Here is a 19567-nt window from a genome sequence, read left to right as displayed (position 1 = left end):
CCCGTGCACCAGGCCTGCTTTGTGGCTTTATGTGATGCCCAGTGCCATGGCACGCGAGTGCCAACAACGAGGAAGAACTCAAAATGAATGAGCAACCGGAGTGCAGTGTTCAGATGTTCCACTTTCACGTCCCCTCTCCACCCCAACTCAGCTGAATGAAGCAGCTCTGCAAGCAGGTGCCACCTGGCATTGAAACACTGAATGTGTGCATTTGATTTGGGCTGGAATGATGTTGGTTTGTGGGTTTTTCTTTTGTAATATTTACATTATTCACCCCCCAGAAAGCAGTTCCTGCTCCAGCCCTATGCAGCACTGTATCCCAGCCCCTCCTTGAGCTCCAAGGCTCCCTGTGCTCACGCAGAGCTCCCTGCCCAGCTCTGACCCTGCAGCACAGCTGTGCCATTGCTCTGCTGCTTGCAGCAGCATCTGCATGATTTTAGGTCATCCTTGCTGCCGATTTCACACTGCACTCCCAGCAGAAGGGAAGGAGCACACGCACACTGGCCCTGGAGGCACATGCTGGCCATGGCATTGCCTTCACCCCCCGGCTGCATCCATCCACCCAGGGGCACTGGAGGATGCAGGGCTCCATGGGGACGTGGCACAGCACAGACCTGCTGCTCCCTGCAGCATCCTGGAGCTGCCACCTCCCCCACCGACCCGGGCTCAGGCCATGGGGGGGGCAGCAGCCCCTCTTCATCTCATCTCCCCGTGGCATCGCTGCAGCAGGAGCTGCTGGTTAATTGGCACTTGGCAATTCCCTGTGGACGGGGACTGGAGGAGCACAAAGGGCGATTTGTCTGCAGGGCTGCGAGCTTTGATAAAGCAGAGCTGGGGATGACTCAGATGTGGGTAATTAAAGCAGTTGAGGCTCTGGTAGAGATATCGGCTCTGAGCTCCTTCGGAACTGGGGCACATTGAACCCAGTGCTGGTACGGCCACGAGCCGATGGCACCGCTGCTCCCTGAGAGCAGCCAAGCACATGGATGGGGCTGGGGGCTGCGTCCTGTGCTGCTGCTCCGGGCTGAGCTGCTGTACCTGGCAGACTTCACTGGGTTGGCAGCAGGAAGTGCAGGCCCTCCATCCTTCCTCCATCCTGGCCATGCAGAGGTGCTCGTCCTCCAGAGCCCATCAACCAACACCTCGCAATGTTGAAGCTTGTCTGGATGTGAGGCACAGCTCAGAGCTGCTCGGGTTGCTCAGCTCATGCACCCAACCTGGCCTCATCTCTCCCATCCCTTCTGCCTTGTGCCCAGCATGGCACTGCTGCACCCTGCTCTGTGCTCCTGGGAAAAGCTCCTCGGGAGCCCCTCGGGTGTTGGCACAGCCAGGCCAGTCCCACAGAGCTGTGGGAGCTGCACCTCTCCAGCCTGGAGGAGCTGGAGGGAGGGAATGCAGGAACACAACTTACTGTTACCCAGCACTGGGAGCAGGGCGGCTGGGTAGGTGCAAGGCTGGAGGATGAGGAGATGGATGCTTCGGTGAGAGGAGAGCTGATGAGCAACAGGAAGAAGCTCTGTGTGAGGTGCAGCCCCAGGAAAGAGACCTGAGATGTGTGTTTGTGAGCACCCATTCCCGGAGGTGTTTGGGGCTGCAGTGCCTGCTCTGCCCTTAGGCAGCATCCATCCCTGCTCCATTCCCTTCTCCCTGACTGGAGCTCCACCTCTCCATCTGTCCGTCTGTCTGCCTGTCCATCCATCTGTCCATCCATCCATCCACCTGTCTGACATCCGTCCCACCCTCCAACAGGAGCTGCCTCCTCCAGCACTGGCTCTGCTCTCCCTCAGAGCTGCTCTCCCCTCTCAGCACTCAGCCCTGGGATCCGGGTGGGCACAGAGGAGCCCTTATCAGCAATGGGATGCAGTGCTGCCCGTGCCCCAGGCTTTGATGGTGAGGTGTGGGACATGAGGGTGACCCAAATGCTTGCGCCTGTGCTGGGGGTGGCATTTAGAAGCTGAACAGTGGGGCTGTGCAGCCCTCCCACCTCACCTGTGAGCTTTTGTGCCAAAGTTTCCTTCCAGCGTGGTACCTCCAGGGCTGCAAACAATTAACATCCAGCATAAGCATGCTCTAGAAGTGTTCTGGCTGGCTGTAAGCCCCCGAGGTGTTACAGATGGTGTAGGAGCCGGGCCCACCAGCACCTCATTCACTGTTTATTAAAGCCTCTATTCATCTTTCAGACGAGGCCTTTATGAAGGAGCAGCAGCTCAGTGAGGAGCTCGGCTTCCCCTCGTGCTGCAGCACCAGAGAGCCAGGGAGCAGTGCAGGCATCTCCCATCCCATCCCCATAACATCTCCATCCTGACCCCATAACATCTCACAGTGTGTCCCCATAGCATCTCCCATCCCGTCCCCTTAGCATCTCCCATATCTCCCGTCCCATCCCCATAACACCCCCCTTCCCTTCCCATTCCATCTCCCATCCCATCCCATCCTGCAGCATCTCCCATCCGAGCCGAGTCTCCCAGCTTCGCCAAGGCTGGGATGCAGCAGTTGCCATGGCAACATGGGAGGCGGATGGAGCTGGAGCCCACAGTTGAGATGTTTGGGCTGAGGGGGGACTTTGCAGGAGGTGTTCCCTCATCCCCTCATGCCTGCCCTGGGCCTCGTTGCACCCCAAAACTTGTTAACCCCCCCAAAAAAAAGCCCACTTACAAAGCTCTAATTTTTTTTTTTTTTTTTCAGCCAAAGAATGCTAGTGAAAGAAAATGTCAATTTTCTACTTTTTTTAGAGGAAAATTTTCAAAACTCATATAATTGCAGCCAGGTTAAGGCTACCAGCAGCCTCCTGTGTGCCTCTGCCCTGCACCAAAATCCTCCTGAGCCCAAAGGGAGCACCAACAGAGCCTGGGGATGTTCACAGGGCTGCTTCCACTGGGCATGGAGATGGGGTGGAATGGAGTGGGATGGGATGGGATGGGATGGGATGGGATGGGATGGGATGGGATGGGATGGGAGGGGATGGGATGGGATGGGAGGGGATGGGATGGGAGGGGATGGGAGGGGATGGGAGGGGAGGGGATAGGAGGGGATGGGAGGGGATGGGAGGGGATGGGATGGGATGGGATGGAGCAAATGGGATGGGATGGGAGGGGAGGGGAGGGGAAGGGAGGGGAGGGGAGGGGAGGGGAGGGGAGGGGAGGGGAGGGGAGGGGAGGGGAGGGGAGGGGAGGGGAGGGGAGGGGAGGGGAGGGGAAGTTCAGCTTGCCACCAGCTGAAACATCCTATGTTGGGATTGGATTTTTCCCCACCTTGGGATGGGTTCTCATGCCCATTGCAGGCAGCTTGTCCCCGCAGGGCCCTGACAGCACCCAGCACAGCAGCCAACAGTGCAGAGAGCAGCAGGGCCCTGAGGAGGGGCAGCCAGGGGACAGCTCTGAGCAGCACAGCAGGGTCACTGGGCCTTGGCAGCACCCCGAGGTGAGTGGCTCAAACCTCCACCACCATGAGTCACCTTTGCTCCCAACATCGCTATTTCTGGAAGCTCTGGCATCTGCACCAAAGCGCAGTGAGGAATCACTTCCCTGTGCTGCTGTGCATCCCTCAGCATCTCCACACCACTTCAGTGCCACCATGGCAGGGATGCATCCTGCACAGCATTTGGTGGTGGCACAGTATTGCCTCGTGAAGGGCTGGTTGGGGTTGGTTGGCTTTGCTCCGAACGAGCGGCTCAGGCACGGTTGGTGGATGCTGCACTTTGGGGGATGCTGTGCTTTGGGGACATCACAATTTGGGGACGCTGCTTTGAGGGATGCAGCGGTGCCAGGGCACGCAGCACAGCCCCAGGGAAGTCTGGGTCCCAGGGGGGTTGGGGGTGATGGGGTGGCTGTGAGTGCCTGCAGGGTGATGGAGGTGCTGAGAAGATGAGATCGAAGGAGAGCAGAGCAGCACGTGGTGGAAGGGCTGAAATCAGCACAGCGAGCAAAGAGCACCTGAAGTCCTGGGGCTTGGGGGGGGATAAATGGGCTGCTTTGCTCCGAGTTACCAGCAGTGCAGCTGAGCAGGTGGGCTGAGATGTCACAGCGCAGCTCGCCTCTCATCTGCACAGGGACGGGAGGCTCCTTCCAGCCACAGCCTGCTGACAGTGACATTGATTTCCCGGAGCTTTGGTGCGGCCAAATCTGTATTTTTAGCTGGATAAAAAAAAAATAAAATAATCACGTGGCTGAGAAATGCTTTCCCTGCCCTGATGTGAGGGGGTTGGAAGCAGCAGACGTTGGTGGATGTGCAGGGCTCGTGCCCACTCCCTGTGTCCCCACAGTTTGTCCGTGTGCCCCAAACCCCCAACAGCCCCATCCGAGCATCCCTGCAGGCATCCACCTCCTGGCTGTGCGCTGCCTTTATCCCTTCTTCCCCTCCTCCTCCTCCTCCTCTCCCCCCAACCTGCTCTCATTTCCCCTAGAAGACTTTAATGAAATCTGCCCTTAATTAAATCCACATTCATTTGCATAATTAGCAGGAAATTGAAATTAGCTTGCCGACGTGGCTGGAATCCATGCTGCGGTGAGGCGCTGCCATCGGGGCATCGTCCCCACGACCCCAGCAGCACTGCCCACCACTTCACTTCTCCCTACAAAAAAGTCTCCGCCACCACTCGGTATTTTTTTGGGCTTTCAGAACGATATATTTGTGTCTTTTTTTTTTTTTTTTTTAATGTATTTAGTTACTTTTTTTGTTTGTTTTTTTTTTTTTCCTTTTTGACAGTGACAAACTGAGGTAACGTCTGTGACACTACAGCCTCTCCTACGGGAAGGAAATCCGGCACCCGATGGCCGGGGGAACCCGAAATAAAAACCCGAAACCGAGCAGCACCGCGGCCATCGGCACCGGGGTTCCTTATCTACATTATTGCACGAAAGATTGGGGACGTGGAGGGACCTAAGGCAAAAAGGAGGACGAACCGCACCTAACATCTCTACATCTGTGCAGTGCTACTTCTACCACCAGACCTGGGCCCTGCGGGCGGGGGGACACGGGGACACAGGGACACAGGGACACGGGGGCATGGGGACATGGGGACATGGGGACATGGGGACATGGGGACATGGGGACATGGGGACATGGGGACGGGGCAGCGGCGCCGGTGGTGGGGGCGCGGGGGCGGCGGGACCCCACCTGCCTGGCGACTGCTGTGTAAACTGCTGCTGCTTCGGGAGCGTGATAGCCCTTTGTGCGGTAGTTGGGGGCCGGAGGGGACAGCGGCGTGGGGGTCCTCAGGGTGACCCCGTGGCTCCCGCCTGGCTGTTCCCCCCCTGTTGGAGAGCATCGCTGCGGCCATCGCTCCGAGCAGGGAGGATGGGGTGGCACACAGTGACACTTGCTACATCGTGGCAGGGAGTGGCCAGGGGGGTCCCCTCCATCCCGGTCCCCTCGTCCCCTCCTGGTGCCCAGCGTGGGGCAGGGGCCACCCCGAAGGCCTCCTCCAAGCATGGGGTCATCGGCCTTCCCAGGGCCCCCGCACAGCCCCGTCGCGTTGTCACGGAGGACCTCCCCCCACAGCACCGTGGGGGGCTCCTGGAGGGGCAGGGAGGCCACTGGGATGGGGACAGCAGCACCGGTGCCCCCCGGCTCCTGCCTGCTGGGCAGACGGTGGCACTGGCATCTTCAGTGCTACTGAGCGCAACCAGTTCTGTCCTCTTCTTGTTTCTGTGTACGGAGGCGCAGCCCCCGGCCCTGCAGCCACCCGCAGCCCCTGTGCCAAGGGACGGGACGGTGCCAGCAGGAGCGGGGCCACGCACCGCCCCGCGCCCTCAGACACAGATCTCTATCGCTGTGGCCAGCACCATCTGCCCCTTGCCCTTGTCCTGCCGTCCATCTGTCCTGCCGGCTGGGCCGGACGAGGCCGCGCTGGGCTCGGGGCCGTTGAGCCGCGTGCCGGGGCCGTCGGTCAGGATGGTCCTCTTGAGCGGGGCGGGCGTGCAGGAGGCGGTGGGCTCGTGGCGGTGCGGCCCGGCGGGCAGCTTGTCCCCGGCGTGTTTGCGGGAGCGGTAGGAGGGCCGGCGGCGCACCTCGGCCATCAGGTCGTACTTGATGAAGTAGAAGACCTCCTTGACGGGGCAGCGCTTCTCGGGGTCGAGGGCCAGCAGGCGTTGGAACATGCGCAGCGCGCTGTCCGTGAAGCGCCGCCACTGCGAGGGCAGCCCCGCCAGGCGGCCCTTCTGCCACCGCACGAACTCCTCGAAGAAGGTGTCGGAGGCGGCCGCCGCCTCCCAGGGGAAGTTCCCGGTGAGGACGCAGAAGATGAGCACCCCGAAAGCCCAGACGTCGATGCTGGTGTCCACGGCGAAGCCCTCGGCGCGGCCGGCCTGGCACACCTCGGGCGCCGTGTAGGGGATGGTGCCGCTGATGCGCTTCACCCGACAGCCCACCTTGCGGGTCATGCCGAAGTCGGCCAGTTTGACGCGGCGGCAGTCGCGGTCGAAGAGCAGCACGTTCTCTGGTTTGATGTCCCGGTGCACCAGGCTCTTGCTGTGCATGTAGTCCAGCGCCAGGCCCAGCTGCTGCACGCAACGCTTCACCATGTCCTCGGGGAGCCCCACCTGCGGCCGTGGGACACCGTCACTCCATGCCGCCCCTGAACTGCCCACCCGTGTCCCCCCCGTCTCTCTTTGCATCCTTCCCACTCACTGCCCTGCCTTCTCCTTCCTGAACCTTTTACTTAAGAAGAGATACACTGCAGCAGGACTAAGCCACCATGGCCAGCTGATGGGTTCCATGCCTTCTCGAGGACACATGATGTGTCCCAGGCCACCACTTATGGGACCCAGATCACTTAGAAGATGACCAGACCACCCATGGAAAGGGTTATGGGTCCCAGGCTATCAGTTATACGTCTTGGACCACACTATGGTTGTTTGATGGGTCTCAGTCAATCTGGGACCCATCACTTATGGGTCCCAGAACACCCAGAAGACAGGTTGCATGTCATCGGGGGGATGGCCAAGCCATCAGTTATGGGTCTCAGAACACCCAAGGGATGAGTGGTGGATCTCATGCCACCAATGGGAAAGGTTATGGGTCCCAGGCCACCTAGGGGATGAGAAACGGGTCCCAAGCCTGCTTTTAGATGCTACACTACCTAGGTGTCGCCATTCTGCCCATGTACAGATGTGTGATCTCTTCACATGGGGCTGTGCAAACACCAGGGCCCCTTCTTGTGCCACCAGCAATTTGCAAGCCTCTGCACAGTGGCTTTATCTGGGGACACCAAGCCCTCATGTCCCCACCCCAGCACCCAGAACAGCTCTCACCTGCGGGGGGATGATGTCGAAGAGGTCCCCTCCTGGGGCGTACTCCTGAGCAAAGACGTAGCAGTCCTCTGTCTCGAAGACCACGTCGAAGACCTTGATGATGAAGGGGCTGGAGGAGAGCGTGTTGGTGATGCTGAACTCCCGCAGGAAGTTCTTCAGCTTCGTTTTGTTCTTGTTGACGAACTTCAGGGCCATCTTGGTGCCTGCAGCGGGCAGAGGGCCGGCTGAGCTCATGGCACGGCCGATGGCGACGCACGCCCAGGAGCCGCGCCTGCCCCCCGCTCCCCTCACCTGTGCTTTTGTGGGACACCAGGTCCACCTTGCCGTAGGTGCCCTTGCCGAGCTCGCGGATGAGGTCGTAGTGTTTGTTGATGTCGGTGCCCGAGAGGGTGCGGATGGCCAAGGACTGCATGTCTTCGGTGATGAGCGGCACCCCGCAGCACGCCAGCTTGCGCGACGGCTCCTGCTCTATGGATCCGGCACTCATGGCTGTGCTGCAAGGCAGAGGTGTGTCACGGCTTCCACCCGCAGGGACTGGCCCTGCCCCTGTCCTGCAGCCCATTCTGCCTGCACAGAGCATCTCTGGAGAGCCCAGCGCTCCTGGGACCTGCAATGCCACGGCGCCGCAGCTCATTGCTCCCACACACCTGCTGGCATCAACTTTTGCCTTCCCATCCGTCAGCACCGACTTCTGGCCACCTAAGACTCCCCCACGCAGTGCCCCAGAGTACCCAGCACTCCCAGCTCTCAGTGCCACCCTTTTCTCTCCCTCAATCCTAGGCTCCAACCCGCTGCTCCGGGACCCCACCAAACACAGCTGAGCTCCCACTCCGCACTGCGCTGCAGCCAAACCACCCTCTGAGCCCCAAAAGCACAAATCCAGAGCCACATCCTGACCAACACCACGGGAACGCAGCCAAACCACCCCGCTGCCGGCTCGCCCCGCGCCCACGAGCATCAGGCACCACAGGGGTGGCTGCAGGAAGGGGATGGAGTGGCTGCGTTTTTGTTTTGTAGCAGATTGACAAAAATCATGGGACAGCAGCTGGGCGGGCGCCGGTATATATTTAGATTTTTAATGTGGAAAAATAAACCACAACAAATAACTCAAAATATATCCCAGCGAACCCGGGCCAAGCGTTGTCTCCAGGTCCCAGGAGCGGGGCTGAGCCCCACACATGGCCCCACGGGGCTGCACGGAGAGAGCAGAGCCAACAAAGAGGAGGTGGATAAAGGGCATCGGGGGGCAATCCCAGAGGAGAGCAGGGCAACGACCCTCACACACACAAAGACCCCCCTGCACAAGCACTGCCCCAGCCCCGACGCGCAGTGACCGGCTCACCCACCCAAGCTGAGCCCCATCCCCACCCTTGTTTCTTTCCACTCTGGCCTTGCTGCCTCTCATCTCAGTTCTTTATTATTTTTTTTTCTTTCTTGGGAAGTTGGGCAAAAAATAGAAAAGGAACTTCAACATCATGCTGTTCCAAAAATGTAACGGCTTGACTCATACGATCTCCAAAGTGGCTCATCTCCATAGAGCTTTGTTGGCCCCGTGGAAGAGGAGCACCATTTCGGTGTCTGGTTCCTGGAGGTGGAGGTGGGTTAATGCAGGAGTGGAATGGATACGGGACTAAAAACAGCTCACAACATCCTGCAAGAAGAACTTTGTCTGCACTTGAATTTACAATCCTGCTCGTCAATGTCTGCTAATTAACCTGTGTTGAAAGACAATCATTCAAGCCAGCAAAGTTCTTTAAGAAAAAAAAAAAAGAAAAGAGGACAAAATGCCAGCGGGATGGGAGATGGGAGAGTGTGTGCTGCACAGCGGCTCACCACGCCATGGGCTGCTGCCCTGAGAGCCCACTCTTGGGCCTGGATGCCTCAGGGTTTGTGCTGCAGAAACACCTGCAGCAGAAAGGGGCATTGGAAATGGGTGTCTAGGAACAGGGGTGTCCCCAAGGATGGGCAACCACAAGGATGGGTGACCAAGAGGATAAGTGACCACAAGGATGGGTGACCAAGAGGATAAGTGACCACAAGGATGGGTGACCCCACGGATGGAGTGACCCAAAAGGATGAGTGACCACAAGGATGAGTGACCCCAAGGATGGGGCGTCCTCAAGAACAAGTCTGACCCCAAGGACGGGGTGTCCCCAGGGACGTGGGTGCTGCCCGCATCGCTCCCACTTTGGCCACAGTCCTCCCCAAGAGGTGTTGGGATGGGAACATGAAGCCAACACCATTCCTGGGAACAGCCAACAGTGACGTCGGCCGGAACACCAACAACACCCAGGCAAAAGGAATAAAAAAGGAAAGGCAAAAGTTTTCATTAAGAATGGAAATGCTTTGAAAACCTGCTGGTTTCTATGCAAACACGCAGGGCAGCGGCGGGGACAGGGATGAGGATGCGCTTCCATCTGGCTCTTCACAGAGATGAGGGTGGTGGGACCGAGTCCTGGCCGTGTTGCGGGTGCTGGTGAGGAAGCAGCACAGCACTGTGGTGAGCACTGTTGTGACACGAAGCCACAGCGATGCCAAAGGGACAGCAAAGCCACCTCCAGTGCCAACGGTCCCCACCGTGCGCTGCGGGCGGCTCACGCCGTCATCTGCGTGTCCTGAACCATTTCTCCTACTATTCAGACTAAAATTGCTCTGTGTTTAAGCTCGAGAACCATTTATCTCATTGAGCGAGGAGGATAATCCACCCACCGCTTCCTCGCTCCGTGGCATGTATTTATAGGCAGGCGCTCATCTCCCGGCGGCAGCTGTCTCTGTGCTCCCCAGAGCTCTCCGGTCCCCACCATCCCCAGTGCCACTCAGTGCCGCTCAGCCGCCGGGTGCATCAGCTCTGCCAACAACCAGGAGCTCATTGAGGAGAACAGGGCTGGGAGAGGAGGCTGCAGGGGAGAGGTGGCTCCTTGGGAATTGAGATGGGAAGGAGAAAATAACCCTCCGGCTACTCTGGGATAGGAAAACCTTTAAGAGGAGGAGCGGAGTGCGGTGGTGGGGATTTGGGAAGAGGAGGGAAGGAGCACGCCAAGCAGGGCCGGGGGCTCTGCAGGACACAGAGGGAGGAATGAAAAACACGCAGCAGCAAGCAGGCATCCCCACGCCCCGGCGGAGGAAACTGAGGCACAAAGCAAGGAAGCGACTTCCTGTGGCCACACAATGTGCGGGGCCAGGACCAGCCCCAGGCATCCCGGTTCTGCCTCTGTACTGAGCACGGAATGGGGCCCTCCCAGCACTGACTGTCAGCATCAGCTCTCGCTGCCCAGCTAGGTGCAGTGACACGGGGAGCACCCAGCAGCCGGGGTAGGACGGGGTCCCATCCTGCCACCCTGCATCCCACAAGGAGCCTGCGGCCGGTGCGGCACCTCCCGGAGCCCAGCCTGTGGGGAAGGATGCTGCAGAAGAGCTGGCAGCCAGCCCAGAGCTCCACAACACCGTGACTTTGTCACAGGACACATCTGGGAGGGCTCGGGGACAAATTCCCACTGCACATCTGGATCCTCACCCCACAGCACCGCAACGGCATCAAGGGCGAGCTGAGAAAACCGCAGCTCTGTGCTCACGCAGAAGCAAAAGGACAGCAGATCTCACCTGTGCCCGGCCCAGCCCCGCTGCAACCGTCCCACCTGGCCACGTCCCCACGTCCCGCACTGCCCCGGCGATGCTCACACCCTGGCTGGCTGCAGCCGAGGCCGAGCCGCAGGCTCTCTGTGCACCGCTCCATTGGCAGCTCCGCCGCCTCCCGGCTCCGCTCTCGTGTGACCCCATTATGGGAACATCTCAGCGCCTCGCGGCTCCTCGGTGCCGTGGGGAGCAGCGCAGCAGAGCTGCATTATTAGCTGGCTTCCCTGGGGCACCGGGGCATTGCTGGAGTCCAGGGACACCACAAGGGCACCTCTGTGTAACGAGGCCGATGGCAGCGTGGGGATGCTGGGGGTGTGTGTGCTGGGCTCAGTGGTGTAGCAGGGTGAGAGCCATGGGCAGAGCCAGAAGGTGACCAGGAGAAAAAAAACAGAGCCCAGCTGATGTCCTCACTCCGGTCCCTCATTTTCTCTGTGCTGTCATGCGGGGCTTGCAGACCCTGTGCCACACAGCCATGCCCTTCACTTGGACCAGATGCCGGCCAAGGGCAGCAGCTGGGGACAGCAAAGTGACACGGGAACACTGGCACAAGCAATGCTACAGCAGCAAACGCGTGTGGGGAGATGGCACCTTGGGAGCTGCCCCATATCCCACAAGCCAGGAGGAACAACCCACAGCTAGTCCAGGGATGATGGGTGGGCCACGCTGCCTCGTCCCCTTGTTCTCCTCAGTAGGGCTCCTGACCCTGCACAGCAGTGGCCTGCAGCATTTTGGAAAGCACTGGGAAGTGCTGGCGTGCTGCTGGCCATCACCTCACACCACATTGCCCACATCTCCACGAAGTCACAGTGACTTCCTACTGTGTGACACTTCCCTGAGCAATGTCACCCCGTTCCCAGGGATCCAGAGTTTCCCATTCCGGCTCCATGCCCAGCAGCAGCCCTGAAACCAGGATCAGCTCTGGATGAGCTGATGGAGCAGGAGATTGTGGGATCCCGGCTCACAGGTGAGGCCTTCGTCCCAGCACAGCCGTCCCAGCAGCAGCATCCCCTGCATAAGGAGCCATCTCCTGCCCTGTCCCATCCCACGATGCCTTCCTCCAGCCCTGGTGACTCCACGCTGCTCCTCGGAGGCTCTCGGGCTGCATTCCCTGCCCTTGTCTCCAGTAGAACCTGCACTCCTCCAACCTCTGGCTCCTCCTGCTTTCTCCCAGCCCCACCGCCGGCACCACGGCTTTGTGATTCCTTCACCATTTGATTGGTTTCATCAGCCTGTCGGCATCGCCCTCCCCAAAACTCTTCTACCCAGTGTCCCCATTCCTCTACACCCCAGGAGGGCAGCGGGGCTGTCACCTTGCTGCAAAAGCAGCTCTGGGGCTCCTGGTGCCCCTCATCAGCCCCACCGACTGGGCGCACCGTGCAGAGCCCAGAGAAGGGACCTCACCTGGGCTGCAGGGCTGGGATGAGTGCAAGGTTGCCGGCTCACGGCGCCAAGGCTGTGACTCCCCCCAGAGCCCCCAGCCCCGCACAGCAGCACGGTGGGACACGGCGAATACGGGGACAGCTGTGGGACGGACGGGGACACCGGGCTCTCGGTACCCCCCATCCGCATCCTCTCCCCATATCCAACCGCCCTGCACCGCCGCATCGCTCCGTATTCCCAATAACCCCGTTCTCCCTCGTGTCCTCGGCGCGTCCCCGGCGTGCAAACGGGCGGAACCCATCGCCCCCCGGCTCCGGCCTCGCTCCTCCGAACGAACTCCGTTACCCACGCCGTTCCCGAGCCCGGCCCCGAGTTCGGCCCCGCAGCCGCAGGGCAGTGCCGGGAGGGGATGCGGTGCAGGTGGCGGCGGCACCGGGCGGGGTCCGCCCTGCGGGGCGCGGGCTGCGGGACCCCGAGAGCGGTGGCAGCAAAACGGGTGGCTCTGCGGGGCTGTGTCCCCAAATCCCCCCCCCCCCCTCTCCCTCCATCCCCTCGCTGCCAGGGGTCGCGCGTGGTCCTTCACCCCCCGCGCTCGGATGATTTGATGGCGACGACGATGATTTTAATCAGGATTCTTCCGAAATGGCGCTTTCCCCACCGCCACCCGCTCCCCACCGCCTCGCCGTGCAGACAAAAGGGCCGCTCCGCCGCCCGCACAAAGGCGAGCACCGCTCCTCCCTTCTCTCCCCCCCCCCGCCCCCCCAGCCTTACCGGGGGCAGCACGGAGCCGGGCTCGGTGGCGGATGGCGGCCGTCAGCCCCCAGCGCGGGGCCGCTCCGCCGGGTTCATCCCGCCGCTCCCGGGAGGAACGGAACCGGAGAGAGGAGCGACGGCGGCGGCGGCGGCGGCGGCGGTTCCCCCCCCCGTAGCCCCCCGGTAGGGCAGAGCCGCTCCGCCCATAGCACCGCCTTCGCCATCCACGCGGGGAGCGGGACACGCGTGGGGGAATCGAATCCCGGCCGCGCCCCCCCCCGCGTGTCCCGCTCCTCTCCGGCGACGTCCTGTCCCCATCACCGGTTCCACCCGTGGGGATAAGGGCCGGGGGGGGACCCGAGGATGAAAGGCACCGTGACCTTCCTCACGCCGCGCCCATCGCCGGGGATGGAGCGGGTCCAGTATCGCCCCCCCCCCCCAGCTTCGCACCCATCCGCAGTGGGGCTGTCCCCTCTGTCCCCTCCCTGTGCCACCACCCCCCAGCTGCAGTGTTTGAAGCTGCGCCTCTGATCTCTCCAGCTGTCCCTATTTATAGCTGCGGGCTGTTTCTAGGTCAGGTACAAGGAGCGGCGCTGGGGGGAACCTGGATGGGGCCGGGTCCTCGGGACGCATCACCTGCCCTGGGAGCAGCGGGGGACAAAGTGGGACCGGCAGCAGAGAACAGGGAGCACTGAGGGAGATGCCATTTGCAGCCCCTTCACATTCGGGTGAGCACATGGCACATCCTGCAGTGTTCAGCTGGAAAGGTGTCAGCTCCCTGAGGCTCTGTGGGGCCCTATGGGGCTCTATAGGGTTCTGTGGGGCTCCATCCTTCCCATCAGATGCTGCTTTGCAGCTGCAGAGAGAGCTCCAGCACGTGGCAGGCATGTGGGTCACGCACGGATTGAATAAGAACAGCAATAACAATAACACCCGCCACTGTTTGCATCAAGCTCGTGGTCTTCAAAGCACTTAAAGAATATTAATAACTAATGACAATCAGCAAAATGAGAGGAGATGGTTCAAATGTGTTTGTGACCCAGCACCATCCCAGACCATCCAAGTGCACCTGAGATTTCTGCTGGCTGCTCGGGGGAACATCTCGCCCTGCGCCAGGATGCACTCAGTCAGTGGGGAAATGACCCTGAGAAGCAAATCACTTCTCTCCAGGAATGGCTTCCCACGTTGCCAAGAGCAGCACAAGGGGCTCAGCGAGACAAGGACGAGCTGGGGACATGCAGGGCCCCGTTGGGGTCAGAGTTGTGTGTGCACCATGAAGTGGAGACCAGCCTGGGTTATGCGTCCCCGAGTTGTGGGTAGAGGTGCCATGAATGCCTCCCCTATTCCTGGAGAGGTTTGCTCCCGAGCATCTCTCGCTGGCAAACCAGAAGCAGAAAGCCCAAAACGTTTCTAACAGCCTCTCTGAATTCAGGGCTTGCTCATCCCCTCGCCATCACCCAGTGCTGGGAGTTGGGAGTGGCTCAGCCCGAAGCGAAGGTGCTACCAACGCTTCCGCAAGCTGTCACGCCTCGATGCCATGAGCCGAAACCTGCCCGGAGCCGGCGCGGGGATGCTGGGAAGGAACGGGAGGGAGGAAAGGGAGGGAGGGAAGGGAGGCAGCGGGGAGGGAGGCAGCGCGCAGGAGCGGAGCACGCCGGGAGCCGCAGCGGGAGCAGAGGGAGCAGCTGGGGATGCGCTGCGCCCCGGGGAGGTGCCGGCGGTGCCTCCTTGCTGCCTGCGAGATCTGCCCCATCTCTGCCCCATTGAGCCCCTAACCCCGCTCTGCCTTGCTGGGAGCTGCCAGACCTCATCCTATTGTGGCTCGGATCCTCATCACAACATAAAGGGGTCAGTGCCCTCTCAACCCCACGTGGCACCTGGCCAGGGGGGCTTCCAGGGTGAGCAGGGCCGGGGGGAGCTGGTGATCTCCCACCCCCCAGGGCTGCTGCTCCCAAGGTCCAGGAGGGGATGCAGCACACGCTGCCATGGACCATGAGCTGCAGTTCTGCTTCGTGGCGGGGGCACACTGAGCTGCTGCAAGCAGCCATCGGGGTGCTGCACCCCCTCCTGCAGCCCCCAGTCCCTATCGCTGCTCCTGGGAGATATAGGAGCACCGGGGGGATGGACCCCAAACAGCTGAGCGGGGGCACAGCCTTCTGCTCGCTGTCTCCCTCTCCTGGGGAGAGGAGGGGGGCATGAGGCCATCGGGGACGCTTGCAGGCAGCTATGAGACAGTGTTGACTGAGGCATGAGAGAGAGAGATCGATTTGAAAAGGAACAGGGTGGTCTTCTTTTGAATCGGCTTCTTCTGAAGCAAAGCAGAAGGGCTGTCTTCCCAGGGCAGGTGGGATCTGGGGTGTAGCGGGGTCACGGCATCGCGCTGCTCTCCCTGGTCTGGGAGTAAGGCTGCAGACAGCAGCTGAGTCGCTGCCCTGGAGCACGGCACGGCACGGCACCGCACGGCACCGAGCCTCCGCTCGCAGCCCGTTCCGCTGGCACCATCTAGCGAGGGGACCGGCACTCGTCGCCAGCACCGCGGTTTGGGGCTGACGGCACGGAGTTGGAGCTGGAGCCCACCCGGCCACAGCAGCCCAGCGCACCGCACTGCCCCGTCACTAAGCCCTGGCTGGGATGTCGGGATGTCACCTCCCTGTGCCGGCTACCTGCGGCCGCTCAGCCCTAGTGCAGGTCAAGCTGTGGGATGGGAGCTGGGGGGGTCCGAGGGCTGCTCTGTACCCCTCTCCATCCAGCAGCCCCATCCCCACTCCCAGCCCTGGTGACCAGCATCACTGCACCATCCCAGCATGTGGGCTCATGACATCAGGTCAAGAACAGGATTGAAACACCAAAATAAATCCTACACCTTCCAGCGTACTGGTAGGAGGGACAGGCCCCTCACAACGTGCCCAGGATGGCCTGTGCCCACCGGGGACAAGGCACAGCCCTGCTGGTAGCCCTGCTCCTGACACGTGGGACGGTGGCACAGGACAGCAGCCGGCGGTGGCCCGGTGCCGGGGAGGAGCAGCTGGGCACGGCATGTGCCGGTATTCACACCTCGCATCCTCACCGGCTGCCCGGCTAATTCAGGCACTGTGTGCTGCCTTGGCTGCCACTCAGCAACACGGATGGGAGAGGAGGTTGTGGAGCCAGAAAGCAGCAGGGAGAGAAAGAGCAAAGTGTCGGCACTCGTGGCTCTGCTTGGGGACTGTCCTGCAGTGCTGGGAGCAGGGCCACAGTCAGGTGAGCCGGTGCAAGAGGAAGAGCACCAGGGTGCTGTGGCTGTCCCAAGGCTGGGGATGGCCAAGCAGGAGTTGACACACCAAGCACTTTCCTGGTGCACAGGGATGGGTGCAGGGGGCATGGCAGTGCCAAGTTCCAAATCCCACTGTCCTCAGAGCTCCCCAGGCTGCCAAGCACACCTGCGTCCTGCTCCTCCTGAGCTGCTGCAACCTGTTGGGATGTGGCGGGAGGTGCTTCCCAACCGACAGCCCTGCTTCCACTCAGCATGGCAAGGCATGGCACGGCACATGGCACAGCACAGCACGTGGCATGGCACGGCACGGCACAACACATCATGGCATAGCAAATGGCACAGCACATGGCACAGCACATGGCACAGCACAGTGCCAAGGCACAGTCCCCTCCGTCCAGGAGATGATGTATCTGCTCCAATGCAAACTTTGGGCTCAGCGGGAAGGTCTCCATCAGCCACCATCCCCAACCCAGCCCCATGCCACGTCCCCGCAGCACTGACCTGTGGAGGTGCAGGGGCTGCAGCTCCTCTTTCTGGAAGCAGACGAAGCAGAAGGAATCCATTGCTCAGCTCCAGTGGCCGTTGTACCTGGGCGAGGGGGACAGCAGGCCGGGCAGCACAGGAGCTGCGTTGGCATCTTCCTCGCCCTCAGCAGTACCGCTGGTGGGGCTCACCCAGCCAGTGCCATGGTGCTGGGGAGACTCACACCATCAGGCTGAGCTCTGGGGCTGTTTGCTCACCACAAGAGGAGGCAGCTCTGGGCCAGGCTATGACCTGCATCCCTCTCGCACTGGTGCCCAACGCCGTCCTGACACCCATCTTGCAGTCGGCACCGGTGTTCAGCGGACACACGCAGGGATCTGGGGTGGCATCGCTGTGGCTGAGGGCTCCGGTGGGGCAGGATGAGGCCCCGTCTCAGCCCCACCACGCTTCCAAAGCCAAAGGATGCAGCTGCCCCTCTCCGGCACCCACGTGGCAGCCAGGTGCTGGGCACAGCCCCGGTGCCCCCAGCTCCGTCACCACGGCAGTCGCAGTGCAAGGGCTCGTGGTGAGCAGGTGCTCCGTGTGCCCACGGAGGAAAGTTGTGGCACGAGGAGCCGTGGCTGCACAGGACCGGTCTCACAGCAGAGCCGCCGCTCGCTCTGGCAGATCAGCAGCGTGTGGGTATTAATAGCTCCAGAGCCATGCGGTGAGGCTGGGAATTAACTCCTCAGCTGCCACTGCTGGTGCCATGGGGTCCACCAGCACTGCGGCAGAGTCCTGGCAAACTCAGCACAGCAGTGCCAGGAGCCAGCCCTTCACCCCAGCTGGTGTCCTACCCCTGGGGCAGCTCCCTGTGAATGGCAGTGGGAGGACACAGAGAGTTTCTCCAGTCTGGCCATCAGATTTGTCATCACTCCCTGGGAATTATTCAGCGCTTTGGTCTGGTTGCAGCACATCCCAGCCACTCCCACTCTAATGGCAAACATCGATGGGTTTTTAACTTCTCGTGGCCGGAAAGCTCCCAGCCATGCTGTGCTGAGGGGAGGCTGCTCCCATTCAGCATGGCTCTGAGCCCCATCCTTGGTGCAAAGTTCCCCAGGATCGAACCCAGAGGGCAGCTGTCCCTAACTCACAACCATCGCTTCCATCAGTGCCCCCAGGGCTGCAGGTACGGTGCCCACATATCAGCATCCCACAGGTGTCATCAGGAGCCCCTCTGCATCCCCAGGGCCCTGGCTCCCACCCAGGCACTCACTCACTCACAGCAGCATGGGGAAAATGTTAAAATTTAATGCCTCGGCTAATGGGCCGAGCGGAGAGGAGCAGGAACATGGAGAGAAGAGCTCCTCTCCCACGGAAGGGAAGAGTCAATGGTGCCCAGCCACAGGAGCCCCTAATGGCTGCTGGAGGGTATTTGCACTCAGAACCTTTACCTGCTGTGTTTTTTAATAGCTTGCTCAATGAACAAATTGCTTATTGCCAAGCACACACAGGGCGTGGTTGGGCCGCACAAAACTTTCCCTCGCATTTCAGTGTTGCTTTATTGTACTTACAAAAGATGGTTTTTAACCCTTTCCATGAAGTCATGCCAGGTGGAAGCGCTCATTTGTACATGGCACTCAGAATGAGTTATGGCTCAATTTGTGGCAGAAGCAATAGAAGGAGATGAAAAAAGATGCCCGGCTGGGTCTGAAGCAAGAACAAAGATAACCAAGGGATAAACCACGCAGCAAGGAACAATTTTCACTAATTCTTTTCCCTTGGCCTCCCAGTGTAGATATTCTTTCTTTTCTTTTTTTGCTGGCCTGGGTTGACGAGAGCAAAATCTCATTAGGAAGAGATTAAGAAACAGAAGGAGCCCCACATTGAAACACAGAGGCTGCAGTGGTTTCTCCAGCCATGCAGCGTGGGACCTTCCATCCCAGCGCAGTGAGGGCACAAAAATGCTCTCGTGGCCTTGGGGAGGTGTTTCCAAAGCAGGGACGAAGCCTGTGGAGCTCAGGGTGAACCGGCAGCCCCAAATCCTGTATCGGCTGCAGATTTTGTAGGGAAATGGGAACACAAAAGCTGGGGATACAGCACCGGAAAGCCCAGGATGAGGGGCTGCAGGGTCAGCGTGCTGCCAGAAACAGCCGTGATGTTCAAGGAGAGACTGGATGTGGTGCTGAGGGACACAGTTTAGTAGGAGCTATTGGTAATAGGTGAACGGTTGGACTGGATGATCTTTTAGGCCTTTTCCAACCTTGGTGATTCTATGATTCTATGATTGGATGTGGGGAAGAAAGTGGGCAGTGGGAAAAGCTGGCAGTGCTCAGCCCCGCTCTCCCTGCCAATCCCTGCAGTCAGTTACGCTGCCGGGGGGTTTATTTCCCTCCCTCTCCTGTTTTGTTTAATCCTCAAACGCAACTGCGAGCACATTCAATATCCTTGTACGTACACAGCGCCCCTAAAGCCTACTAAGCTGCTGGTTTCAGCAGTTTCTTGCAACGGGAAATGCCACAGGAGACGTTGGGGACCATAAGAAGTGTGGTTGGAAGAAACGAAGGTAGGCCTCGGGCCGGCCAGGCGGCTCACCGAGCGCGGAGCGGGGCTCAGAGCCGGACTAGGCCGCGCCTGCCCCAGCGCGTTGCCAAGCAACGCCCGCCCCTCTCACGCGCCGCTCGCTACCACGCCCAGCCCTCAGGAGGGGGCGTGGCCAACTCAGCCCCGCCCCTCCTCTTCCCGCTTCCTGCAGGGCGGGAAGAACCGGGCGCGCACGCGCAGTAGCGCAGGGGCGGGGCGAGGCGCACCTCCTTGCGCGCACCTTCCCCCCCCG

The 19567-nt window shown here is 60.6% G+C and overlaps 1 protein-coding gene across 3 annotated transcripts; it reads right to left on the bottom strand.

Annotated features, from left to right (window-relative positions):
- Positions 1–4699: 4699 nt before the first annotated feature.
- Positions 4700–19380, bottom strand: SBK1 (SH3 domain binding kinase 1). 3 transcript variants are annotated; one of them, XM_090151840.1, is made up of 5 exons: positions 19190–19380; positions 16771–18441; positions 7542–7744; positions 7251–7453; positions 4700–6539 (listed from the first exon to the last, which is right to left on the bottom strand). In XM_090151840.1, the coding sequence occupies exons 2-5, from the start codon at positions 16830–16832 to the stop codon at positions 5751–5753; spliced, it is 1257 nt and encodes a 418-aa protein (XP_090007966.1). In that variant the 5' UTR covers positions 16833–18441; positions 19190–19380; the 3' UTR covers positions 4700–5750. The 3 variants fall into 3 exon arrangements, with proteins under 3 accessions (XP_090007966.1, XP_090007967.1, XP_031451165.2); XM_090151841.1 differs by having other exon boundaries at positions 7542–7739; positions 16771–19380; XM_031595305.2 differs by lacking the exons at positions 16771–18441; positions 19190–19380 and adding an exon at positions 13035–13239.
- Positions 19381–19567: the final 187 nt, after the last annotated feature.

Source organism: Phasianus colchicus, chromosome 16 (assembly GCF_987193195.1).
Source record: "Phasianus colchicus chromosome 16, bPhaCol1.hap1.1, whole genome shotgun sequence".
Lineage (NCBI taxonomy): Eukaryota > Metazoa > Chordata > Aves > Galliformes > Phasianidae > Phasianus > Phasianus colchicus.
The sequence above is the reverse complement of the archived record's forward strand: the minus strand, read 5'-3'. Positions and strand labels throughout refer to the sequence as shown.

Excerpts from the sequence above, each read along its gene's own strand:
- SBK1 (XM_090151841.1), bottom strand. The coding sequence starts at position 16,906 with ATGCCAACGCAGCTCCTGTGCTGCCCGGCCTGCTGTCCCCCTCGCCCA. Across the intron at positions 7,454-7,541 it reads GGTGTCCCACAAAAGCACAG|GCACCAAGATGGCCCTGAAG; the intron begins GTGAGGGGAGCG and ends TGCCCGCTGCAG. Across the intron at positions 6,540-7,250 it reads TCGACATCATCCCCCCGCAG|GTGGGGCTCCCCGAGGACAT; the intron begins GTGAGAGCTGTT and ends CCACGGCCGCAG.